This window comes from Rissa tridactyla, chromosome 27 (genome assembly GCF_028500815.1).
Source record: "Rissa tridactyla isolate bRisTri1 chromosome 27, bRisTri1.patW.cur.20221130, whole genome shotgun sequence".
NCBI classification, from domain to species: Eukaryota; Metazoa; Chordata; class Aves; order Charadriiformes; family Laridae; genus Rissa; species Rissa tridactyla.
The window spans coordinates 1,467,324-1,479,131 of NC_071492.1; the positions used below are offsets into that span (position 1 = coordinate 1,467,324).

General features: G+C 71.4%; 1 protein-coding gene across 1 annotated transcript; it reads right to left on the reverse strand.

The window, feature by feature from the left end:
• Positions 1 to 6: 6 nt before the first annotated feature.
• SAMD4B (sterile alpha motif domain containing 4B) lies at positions 7 to 8,288 on the reverse strand. Its single transcript, XM_054183870.1, is given in 20 exon segments — positions 7 to 134; positions 554 to 637; positions 1,097 to 1,135; positions 1,138 to 1,213; positions 1,846 to 2,007; positions 2,010 to 2,043; positions 2,508 to 2,626; positions 2,732 to 2,791; positions 2,793 to 2,818; positions 2,934 to 3,021; positions 3,023 to 3,085; positions 3,087 to 3,179; positions 3,882 to 3,968; positions 4,080 to 4,166; positions 4,168 to 4,190; positions 4,297 to 4,554; positions 5,227 to 5,278; positions 5,280 to 5,680; positions 6,716 to 7,167; positions 8,191 to 8,288. Coding segments are annotated over 19 exon segments (1,977 nt in total). The 5' UTR covers positions 6,912 to 7,167; positions 8,191 to 8,288; the 3' UTR covers positions 7 to 105.
• Between the last annotated feature and the right edge of the window lie 3,520 nt (positions 8,289 to 11,808).

An 11,808-nucleotide genomic window follows, 5' to 3' on the forward strand; every position in this document is an offset into this window, starting at 1 on the left:
GGGTTGATCCTCCCCCCCCCCGTTTATTTTAGGGGGGGTGACCGTGATGGGGGGGGGGTGAAGGTGTGACCCCCCCCCCGTTTGGGGAGGGGGGGGCGGGCGCCATCAGATGGTGGAGGTTTTGTCTGCGCCGTCTGTGGGGGGGGGGGGGGGGGGGGGGGGGGCGCGGGGGGGGGGGGATGGTCAGGGGGCAGCTTGTGGGGGAGGTCACCCCTCACCCCCCCCAGTGTCCCCCCCCCCCGACCTTGTCTCCCCCACACTCACCTCTGCCTCCGTGTCCCCCCCCTTCATGTCCCCTCCCCCCCAGATCCCCGTGACCCCCCCCACCACCCCATGACGCCCCCCCAATGTCCCCCCCCCACATCCCCATGACCCCCCCCCCACCCCTGTGCGACCCCCTGCCATGTCCCAAATGTCCCCCCCCCCCAACACCTTGTCCCCCCAAACTCACCTCTCCTCTGTGCCCACCCCCTTCATGTGACCCCCCGTCCCTCTGTCATCCCCCCCCCCCGCCCCCGCGCCCGTCCCGGCCCCCCCCGGGCCCCCCCCTCACCGCCCAGCGCGTGCTCCGTCATGCTCAGGCACAGCGACTCCAGCGTGGGGTTGATCTCCAGGTCAGTGCCGGGGAGGGGACACTCTGGGGGGGGGACCACACACGACACACGCGGGTGAGGGGGGGGCCAGGCCTCCTGACACCCCCCCCCCCCCCCCCAAAATCCCTCCTGGGGAGCTCAAGGCACCGTGAACCCCCCCAAACCCTGGGGTGGGGGGCTCAAGGCACCCTGAACCCCCCCAGATCCCTCCTGGGGGGGGTCCAGACCCCCTGAGACCCTCCCCCAAACCCTTCGGGGGGGGCTCAAGGCATCTGGACACCCCCCCCCCCCCCCTCCCCAAACCCTCCTGGGGGGTGTCCAAGCATCTGCACCCCCAAAACCCTCCCGCAGCCCCCCAGACGGGGACCAAAACATCCTCCCCCGCCCCTGGGAGACAAAACACGCGCCCCCCCCCCCCCCAAATTTTTGGGTGTATACCCCCCCCTGCCCCCCATAACCCCCCCCCGCCCCCCATATTTTTGCCCCCCCCCCCCCGGACATACCCTGGGGGAAGGCGAGCAGGGCCTGGGGCGAGGTGTGACGGGCAGCGAGTGGGTGCGCTGCACCGCGCTGCGGCTCCCCGGGGCCCCCCCGGCCCCCCCGCTGCCAAACCACAGGCTCTGGGGGCCGGGGGGGAGGGGGGGGGGGAGCAGAGGAGTCAGTGGCGGGGGGGGGGGGGGACACACCAACACAGCCCCCAGGGTGGCTCCTGCCCCCCCCATCCATGGGGAGACCAGGTGTAGGAGCCCCCCCCCCCAACAATGCACCCCACGTTCATGCAGTGCCCCCCCCCCGCACCCCAACAACCCCCCCAATCCCCAAGGACCCCCAAATCTGCCCCCCCCCAACGCCGAGGACCCCCCCTCCGAATCCCCAAGGACTCCCAAATTTGCCCCCCCCAATCCCTACTACCCCCCCTAAACCCCTGAATCTGCCCCCCCAGGATCCAAAACACCCCCCCAATGCCCAAGTACCCCACATGTGCCCCCCCCCCGACCCTTAAGACCCCCCTCAATCCCAAGGACCCCCCACATCTGTCCCCCCCCAGCACCTAAGACCCCCCAAATCCCCAGCATCCCCCCCCCACCCAGCCAGGACCCCCCCCCCCAAACCCCCAAGGGACCCCCCATCTGACCCCCCCCAACACCTAGGACCCCCCCCCAAATGCCCAGGGACCCCCCACATCTCACCCCCCAACCCCTAGGACCCCCCCCCCCCCCCAAAAAAAAGGGACCCCGTCCCCATCAACCACCTGGCGTCCCCTGCGCACCGAGGGGGGGTCCGCCGAGGGGGGGCCGAGGGCGGGGGCCCCCCCTGCCGGCCCCAGCAGCCCCAGGCGGGCGGGGGGCAGCGCGCGGGGGGGCAACGCGAAGGGGCGCTGCCCCCGCCGCCCCCCCGCCCCCCCCCACAGAGCCAGCTCATGGGGAGCGAGTTGGAGCCGAAGGCCCAGCTGGGGGGGAGGACGGGGACACAAAGGACACAGGGAGGGGGGGGGTCAGGGTGGCAACCCTGGGGGGGGGGTGTCACCCAGAGTCCCTCTCCCCCCCCCCCCCCAGGGAAAATGAGGCACCTCAACCCCGGGGGGGGTGGGAAACAGGGCAGCCAGGGCACAAAGTGGGGCACGGGGGTGGCGTGGGAGGGGGACACGAGACCCCCACAGACTCCCCAAATTGGGGGGGGGGGTCTAATTGGGCGCCGGGGGGGGGGGGAGGGGGCTAATTGGGGCACCTTGCACCCCCCCCCCCAGGTAAAGGCAGCAGTTTAAACCCCGGGAAGTCCCACCCCCCCCCCCCCCCTCAGGGGGGACAAACTCGGGGAGATGGAGGGGGTCCCAAGGGGGAACTGGTGCAATGGGGAGGGGGGGGGTCCCTGCGCCCCCCCGTGTCCCCCCCCCCCCCCGAAATGCCCACCTACCCTTTGGGGGGCCGATAGCCCGGGCCGTCGAGCGGCACCTTCTTGGGGAAGGCGCGGAGCAGCTTCAGGACCTGCTGCTTCCAGGAGAGGAGCCTCTTCTTCTGCGTCTCCGTGAACGCCTGCGGGGGGGACACGAGGCGGGGGCGGTGGGGGGGATTGTCCAGCTCCGCTCCCCACCCCCCCCACGACCCCCCCCCACCCCAAACCCCACGTTCTGCCCCCACCTCATGGCTCAGGCACTTCTCGAGGAGCTGGAGGTAACTGGTGATGTTCTCCTCGTCCGGCCCGCGACACCAGCAGCTGGGTGCACACTGAGGTGGGGGGGGGGGGGCGTCAGGGCATCCGGGCACCCTGAGCCCCCCCCCCACCAAGAGACAACCCCCCCCCCACTTCCTCAAACCAAGCCGGGGGGGTGTCCGGTCTCACCTTTGCCCATGACGCGGGTGAACTGCCCCGGGATGTCCCCGTCGGGGACGGGGGCGGCGGGGGCTTCGGCGTCGGCGGCCGGGGTGGGGGGGGACGAAGGCATCGGCGGCCCCTGGGGGGGCCCCGTCGGGGGTGCCGTTTGAGGGGGGGGCGGCTGGGGGGGGGCCGGAAGGCCTTGATGGGGGTCACCATGATCTGCTGGAGCTCCTGCAGCGCCGTCCACAGGTTGCCCCCCTCCAGGATGTCCTGCGGGGGACAGGGGACACGTAGGACGGGGTTTGGGGACAGGGTGGGGGGACACACGTGGGGACCTCAGGGGGATCAGGGACCAGCCCCCCCATCCCTGGGGACACGGGGCTGGGGGGGACCAGCGCCACCTTGTGCCATCCCTGGGGACACGGGGACAACCAGGGCCACCCTGTGCCATCCCTGCGGACACGGGGACAACCAGGGCCACCCTGTGCCATCCCTGGGGACACGGGGTCATGGGGGAGACCAGGGACACCCCTGTGCCAGCCCCTGGAATGCAGAAGGTGGCCAGGGCCATCCCGGTGCCACCCCCCGGGGGCCTGAGGGACCCAAGCCACCCCTGGGGACCCAAGGGCCACCCTGTGCCACCAAGGACCACCCTGGTGACATCCCTGGGGACTCGAGGGCCACCACTGGTGCCATCCCCGGGGACCAGAGGGACCTACACCACCCCTGGGGACCCAAGGGCCACCCTGGTGCCATCCCCCTGGGGACCCGAGTGACCCCTGGGCCACCCTGGTGCCATCCCTGGGGACCCGAGTGACCCCTGCCACCCTGGGGACCCGAGGGCTACCCCAGTGCCACCCTCAGGGACCCAAGGGACCTGTGCCATCCCTGGGGACCTGATCCGCCCCCCCCCGGGGACCCAAGGGCCACCCCGTGCCACCCCTGGGGACCCGAGGGCCACCCTGGTGCCACCTTCTCCAGCGCCCTGAGGACGCTCTGCCGCTCCCGCAGCTTCTGGATGCTGAGGGCGATCTTGTGCCGCGCACCCTTGGTGACGTTCTGCGGGGACAAGGAGAGTCAGCAGGGGGTGTCCCCTCACCCAGGGGGTGGCGGGGACACGGCGGGGGAAGGGGGGGGGGGGGAAGGGGACAGGGACGCCCCCCGTCCCACCTGTGACTCGAGGTGATGCTCCGTCAGCGTCATCATCTCCTCGTAGGTCATTTGGGAGAAGAGCGCCGCGTACTTGTGCAGCCGCAGGGCTCTTCAGCCAGGAGGGGACATCTTTGGAGGAGGGGGGGGGGCGGAAAAAGGTGACAAGGGGGTGGCCGTCAGGTGACAGGTCCCCGTGACCCCCCCCTCCCAGGCCCACCCACGGGCTGTCCCCCACCTTTCATGCCGCTGCCGTCCTCCTGGAAGGTGTTGCGGCCGCCGGCCGGCTCCTCCGTCTGCTCACTGCCCGAGGAGGCCACGCTGCTCTGGGGCGAGAGGGGTGCGTGGTCCCCGAAGGGGGGGCGGGGGGGCACGGGGACAGCGGCCTCGTCCCCCGGCGTCCCCCCCGGCCACTCGCTGCCCCCTCCCTGGGGGCTGCCAGGCACCAGCGAGAGGGAGCGCTTCAGCGGGCTGGGGTGCAGCTGGCAGGGCAGAGCTGTGGGGACGGGGGGTCAGGGGGGGCCCGGACTCCTGGGTCCCTTCTGTGGGACCCCCCCAAAGCCCCCCAAGTCCTCTGTGGCCCCCGTGGTCCCCTCTGTCCCTCACTGTCCCCCACAGACCCCATCTCAGCCCCTAAATGTCCCCCCCAGCCCCTTTGTCCCCTCCCTGTCCGTCATCCCCCCCCTGCCCCCGCCAAGTCCCTCCTTGGCCCTTGTTGTCCCCCCCCCCAGACCCCTTGTCCCCTCCAGCCCCATCCCTGTCCCCCCGACCCCTCCTCAGCCCTTAATGTCCCCCCCCCAGGCCCCTTCCCAGCGCCCTTGTCCCCTCCATCCCTGTCCCCCCTCATCCCCTCCTCAGCTCTTGACATCCCCCCCGCCCAGAGCCCTTGTCCCCTCCAGACCTGTCCCTGCCCCCCTGTGACCCCTCATCAGCCCCCCAGGACCCCCATCCCCTCCAGACCCCTTCCTGAGTGTCCCCCCCGACCCTTCCTCAGCCCTCTTGCCTCCCCCCACAAGTCCTCCTTACCCTTAAATGTCCCTCCCCAACCCCCAGACCCCTCCCTGTCCTTCCCTAGACCCCTCCCCATTCCTTGTCCCCTCCGTGTCCCTCCCCAGACCCCTTCCCGTCCCCCTTGTCCCCTCCTGTCCCCTCTCCGGTCCCCACTCACCCGCTCCCCCCAGGCCATTGCCGCTGGCAGGGGGGTGGAAGGGTGGGTTGCCCGTTCTCCCGGGGGGTCGCCTCGGGCCAGGGCGGCCCCAGCTCAGTGGCCGGGTGCTCGGGCCACTCGTGGGGGGGAGGCGGGCGCCGAGGGGCGTCGGGGCGGGGGGGGCGGGCAGGGGGAGCCCCGCCGCCGGCCAAACGCTCCTCTAAGTGGCCCAACCAGAGGGCCAGGGCGCTGCGGTCGTCCAGGGTGGTGGCAGGGTGGATGAGGGCGTAGGAGAGGAGCTGCCGGCTCTCCTCCACGCAGCGGTTGCTCTCGATGGCGTAAGCCAGCACCTTCTGCAGCCGCTTCATGTACTCGGCCTTGGCCGCCGCGTTGCCCGGCTGCAGCAGCGGCAGGTGGGCCAGCAGCAGGGCCACCGCCGCCTCCGCCGGCTCCTGTGGCCACTGGCTGATGGCCGCTGGGGAATAAAATGACGGGGGTTGGGGGGCGGGGGGGGGGGGCGGGCGTGGTGTCAGTGGCACCTCGAGGGGCTGCGTCCCACGTCAGGGTGTTTGGAGGGGAGACGGAGCTAAACCTTCCTCCTCCAGGGATGGAAATAAGGGGAGCAAAACTGGCCGGAGGCGGGGGGGGGGGGGGCGGGTAAAATCGGGGATGAAATCACCCAATTTTCCCCAAGGAAAAATGGGAGCCCCACGAGCCCCCCGCCTCCAAGTTTGTCCGGGAGCACACGGGGAGACACCACCCCCCCCCAGGACCACAGGGGGGGACCCGGGGACAAAAGGAGAGCCCCGGGGTGAGGTGGGAAGCCCCCCCCAGGCACCCAGGGAGCTCTTGGGGTCCCCATAAAGCTCCCAGGGGGCACCCAGGACCATGTGGGGAGCCTCCGGGGGGAGCAGGATGAGGCACCGGGGGTGGTGAGAGCCCTCAGGGGCTCCACGGAGACCCACGGGGTCCCTACAGAGCCCACCCGTCCACCCAGAGAACCCCAGGGGTCCCCACAGAGCCCAGCTACCCATCCAGGGAGTCCTACAGAGCCCACCCCGTCCACCCAGAGAGCCCCCCAGAGCCCCCCACCCCGCTCAGGGAGACCTTACAGAGCCCACCCACCCACTCAGGGAGCCCAAAGGGTGCACAAGGGGGCCTGTCTGTCCACCCAGGGAGCCCCACACAGCCCCCCCCCCCATCCGCGGGTCCCTACAGAGCCAACTTGTCCACTCAGGGAGCCCCACAGAGCCCCATGGGGCCCTTCAGAGCCCACCTACCCACCCAGGGAGCCCTTACAGAGCCCCTCCACATGCACAGGGAGCCCCACAGAGCCCCCTCACCCACCCAGGGAACCCCACAGGTCCCTCAAGAGCTCGTTTGTCCACTCAGGGAGCCACGCAGAGCCCACCCACCCCACCCAGGGAGTCCCACAGAGGCTCCCACCCCCCCCCAGGGAGCCCCGGGGGTCCCTGAGAAGCCCCCCCTTCCCCCCCGGGCGGCGACTGACCGGCACTGTTGGCCTCAGCCTCGAGGAGGTGGATGTCGGCACAGTCGGCCAGCGAGTGCTCGAGGCAGAGCTGGAGGAAGCGGGCCTGGGTGCGGGTGACGCGCTTCAGCAGCGAGAGCAGGGCCACCGTCTGCTCGCACTCGTTCCAGCCCTTGAACCACCCCGCCACGATCCCCACCTGATCCCGGAACATCATGGCGGTGCCGGGGGCGAGGGGGGGGCTCACGGTGGCGGCGGGGAGGGGGAGACGCGGGGCCGGCCGTGCCCCCCCCCCCTCACATGGCGGCGATGCGGCGGCCGCGGTGGGGGCCCCCGCAGGGGCTGGCTGAGGAGTCGGTGCCCCCCTGGGCCAGGGTGGGCATGGGATGGGGAGGAAGGAGGGGGGCGACAAGGCCCCGACGGCTCCGGTCGGGCCCCCCGGCTGCGTTCCCGTGGGAGAGCCCCGGAGATCCCTGTGGAGAGAGAGGAAACGGGGCGGTGTGAGGGACAGGCACCCTCCATGGGAACCCCCAGGGGGATGGCGACCCTCCCACGGGGACAGGGACTCTCTGTGGGACCGGGGACACCCCCCACGGGGACAGGAAACCCCCACACAGGGACAGGGACTCTCTGTGGGACCGGGGACACCCCCCACGGGGACAGGAAACCCCCCCACGGGGACAGGGAACCTCCATGGGACCGGGAACACCCCCAACGGGGACGGGGACCCTCTGTGGGCACCCACCCAGGGGGACAGTGGCCCCCCTACCAGGACAGGGGGACAGAGACCCTCCGTGCGGACCTCCCAGGGGGACGGGGATCCCCCCAGGGGAACAGGGACCCTCCGCGGGGACCCCCACGGGGACATGGACGCCCCCAGGGGGACAGGAATCCTCCGTCGGGACCCCCACGGGGGGACGAGGACTCCCCCACGGGGACGGGGATCCTCTCGTGGGGGACTCCCGTGGAGGACGGGGACTCTCCGTGGGACCAGGGACACCCCTCCACGGGGCTGGGCACCCCTGCAGGACCCCTCCGGGCAGGGACGGGGACCCCCCGCCGTGCGACCGGTTCAGCCCTAGCGAGCGTCCCACGGGGGTGCCCACCCCACTTCCGACACCCGGAGAAGAGATCCGGGGCCCCGGGGACACACGGGAACCCGCCGGGAAAGGACGCGGGACCCCCCGAAGGGCCCGGTAGCACCGTCCGCCCTGGGAGAGCTGACGGGGGAGCAGCCGAAAAGGCGGGGGTGGGGGGGGGGGCGCGGTGCCCTTCAGCGCCCCTCGGCGGGCGGAGGAAGCGGGAGGAGGGGCTCGGGCCTAGCGGGGCCGGGGCCCGGTACCGGGCCTGGGGGGAGGGGGGGGCGGTCGGTCAGGGCCCGGCCGGGGGCGCCACGGGCCCGGGGGGCACGGGGAGGGTCCCGGGGAGGGTCCCGGGTGTGAGGGTGGGGGGTCCCGGGGGCGGCAGCCGGGGGCCGGGGCCGCCCCTCAACTCACCGCCGCCGCCGCCGCGCTCGGAGGCGCCGTCGCCGCCACGCCAACGTCAGCACGCACGGGTGCGTCAGCGCGCCGCCGCGCCTGCGCCCGCTGCCGAGCCCCGCCCCTTCCGCCGCACGCACGGACGTGACGGAAGGGGGTGACGGCCAATGGGAGGGCGGCGCTGGGGACACGCTTCCGGCGGAAGGAAAGGGGGAGCGTGACCCCGCCTCCCGCCGCCCCGCCCCGGCTCCCCATTGGACGGCGGCGCTGCCAATGGGAGCGCGGGGGGGGTGGGGTGGGGGGAGCGGACCGCGCGGCAGCGCAGGGAGGCCACGCCCCTTGTCCTCGGCCACGCCCCCTCCCCGCCTGCTACGTCCCTCCCGAGGCCACGCCCCCCCCTCAGGCCCCGCCCATCTGACTGACCTCGCCCCTCTCACGCACCAGACCACGCCCTGTCCATTTAGGCCACGCCCCCGGGCGGTGGCCGGGCCTCTCTGGGGGCGGGGCTTTGGGAGGCGTGGTCTGAGGGCGTGGTCGAGGGTGGGGCTGGGGGGGCGTGGCCTGTAGGGGCAGGGCCGTGACTCTGGGGCCCTGCAAACGGGGGGCACGACCCCGGTGACCCCGTCCCCCAGCGTCCCCAGTGTCCCCCAGCGTCCCCAGTGTCCCCCAGCGTCCCCAGCCCAGGTCTCCTGGTGTCCCCAGTACGTCTCCAGTGTGTTCCCAGTGTCCCCAGCCCGGTGTCCCCCAGTGTCCCCCAGTGTCCCCCGCGCCTCGTCTCCTCCAGCCCATCCCCGCTGTCCCCAGTGGCTCCGGCCAACATGTCCCCGGCCTCCGGCGGGTGTGGGGTCTGGTGGGACAGGGACGGAGGGACGGAGGGACAGAGGGACAGAGGGATGGATGGACAGAGGGATGGAGGGACGAAGGGACGGAGGGACAGAGGGACAGAGGGACAGAGGGAGGGCAGGACAGATGGACAGAGAGAGGGAGGGATGGACAGAGAGGGATAGGGATGGAGGGAAGGAAGGAAGGACAGACGGACAGAGGGACGGACAGACGGGGAGGGAGGGCCGAGGACTCGGGGGGGACAGACGGAGGGACAAGAGGGATGGAGGGAAGGGATGGATGGACGGACGGACGGACGGAGGGGTGGAGGGCTGAGGGCGGGGCGGGGCGGGACAGACAGAACGGACAGAGGGATGGACGGAGGGAAGGACAGACGGACAGACGGGGGTAGAGGGACAGAGAGATGGAGGGGGGGAAGGACAGACGGACGGGGGGGGTGGAGGGCTGGGGGGGGACACAGACAGACGGACAGAGGGATGGAGGGAAGGACAGACGGACAGACGGGGGTAGAGGGACAGAGAGATGGAGGCGGGGAAGGACGGACAGACAGAGGGAGGGACGGACGGGGCGGGGGGGCGGAGGGCTGGGGGGGACCAGACGGACGGAGGGAGGGACGGGCCGAGGGGGGGTCAGACGGAGGGACGGACGGGGGGATGGAGGGGAGGACGGACGGACCGACGGACGGAGGGAGGGAGGGAGGGAGGGTCCGTCCGTGGGTCCGTCCGTGGCCCCGCCCCCCGGCCCCGCCCCGGCCCCGCCCCGGCGGCTCTGCGGCTCCGAGCGGCGGCGGCGGCGGCCTGTGCCGGCGGGACCGGGGCTGCACCGGCACCGGCACCGGCACCGCCCCGGGGCCGCCCCGCCGCCATCCGCCCCCCCCGACACCCTGCTACCGCCCCGCCGTCCCGGTAACCCCCCCTCGGCGTCCCGGTAACCCCCGGCATCCCGGTCCTGCCCCCCCGGCATCCCGCTACCCAGCCCCGACATCCCGGTGTCCCCCCGCCCCCAGCATCCCGGTACCCCCCCCTTCCGACATCCCGGTATCCCCGCCCAGCATCCCGGTACCCCCCCAGCACCCCGGTAACCCCCGGCATCCCGGTGCCCCCCTCCAGCACCCCGGTGCCCCCCTCCATCATCCCGGTACGCCCCCCCCCCCCCCCAGCATCCCGATACCCCACCTCTGGCATCCCGGTATCCCCCAGCATCCCGGTACCCACCCCCCCCCCCCCCGGCATCCCGGTTCCCCCCCTCCCCGGTACCGGCATCCCCCCCCCCATCCCATCGCCCCTCCCCAACCCCGCTATAACCGGGCCCGGTGTCCCCCCCGGCCCCGCTCCCCCTGCCTCCCCCTCCCCATCCCGGCCCATGGCCCCCCGGGGGGGCGAGGCCTGACCGGGCCCGGTTCCCCCCCCCTTTTTTCTCGGTGCTCCCCCCCGCCTTTTCCCGGCTCGGAGCCGCCATGGGAGCATCCGTGGGCTGAGCCCCCCCCAGGTACCGGGGGCTTCACCGGGGGGGGGTTATGGGAGGGGGGGACACCGGAGGGGGGTGATACCAGAGGATGGGGGGGGCACCAGGGGCTGGGGGAGGCACCGGGGGGGGGACGGTCCCTGGGTTGTGCTGGGCTGTAGTGGGCCATACTGGGCTGTACTGGGGCTGTACTGGGCCACACTGGGCTGGGCAGTTCTGTACTGGGCTGTACTGGTATGCACTGGGTCTGTACTGGGCTGGGCAGTCCTGTACTGGTCTGTACTGGTATGCACTGGGTCTGTACTGGGCCATACTGGGCTGTGCAGTCCTGTACTGGGCTGTACTGGGACATACTGGGCCACACTGGGCTGTGCAGTCCTGTACTGGGCTGTACTGGGGCTGTACTGGGCCACACTGGGCTGGGCAGTTCTGTACTGGGCTGTACTGGTATGCACTGGGTCTGTACTGGGCTGGGCAGTCCTGTACTGGTCTGTACTGGTATGCACTGGGTCTGTACTGGGCCAAACTGGGCTGAGCTGTCCCATACTGGGCTGTACTGGGTCTGTACTGGGCTGAGCTGTCCCGTACTGGTCTGTACTGGGCTGTGCAGTCCCATACTGGGCTGTACTGGTATGCACTGGGTCTGTACTGGGCCATACTGGGCTGTGCAGTCCTGTACTGGGCTGTACTGGGACATACTGGGCCATACTGGGCTGTGTAGTCCTGTACTGGGCTGTACTGGGACATACTGGGCCATACTGGGCTGTGTAGTCCTGTACTGGGCCAAACTGGGCTGAGCTGTCCCATACTGGGCTGTACTGGGTCTGTACTGGGCTGTGCAGTCCTGTACTCGGCTATACTGGGCCATGCAGTCCCATACTGGTCTGTACTGGGCCATGCTGGGCTGTTCTGGGCCATGTCGGTTTGTACTGGTCTGTGCTGGGCCACACTGGGATATGCTGGTTCTTACTGGGTTGTGCTGGGCCATACTGGTCCGTGCTGGGCCTTACTGGGCTGTTCTAGGCCATACTGGGATACACTGGGTCTTACTGGGATGTAATGGTCTATACTGGGCTGTGCTGGGCCATACTGCTCCGCTTTGTACCGTACTGGGTCCTACTGCGTTGTACTGGGCTGTTCTGGGCCATACTGGGCTATACTGGGCTGTTCTGGGCCATACTGGGCTGTACCGGGCCATACCAAGCTATACTGGGCTGTACTGGCCTGTACTGGGCTCTGCTGGTCTGTACTGGGCCATACTGGCCTGTACTGGGCTCTGCTGGTCTGTACTGGGCCATACTGGGGTAGATGGAGCCGTACCGGGCTGTG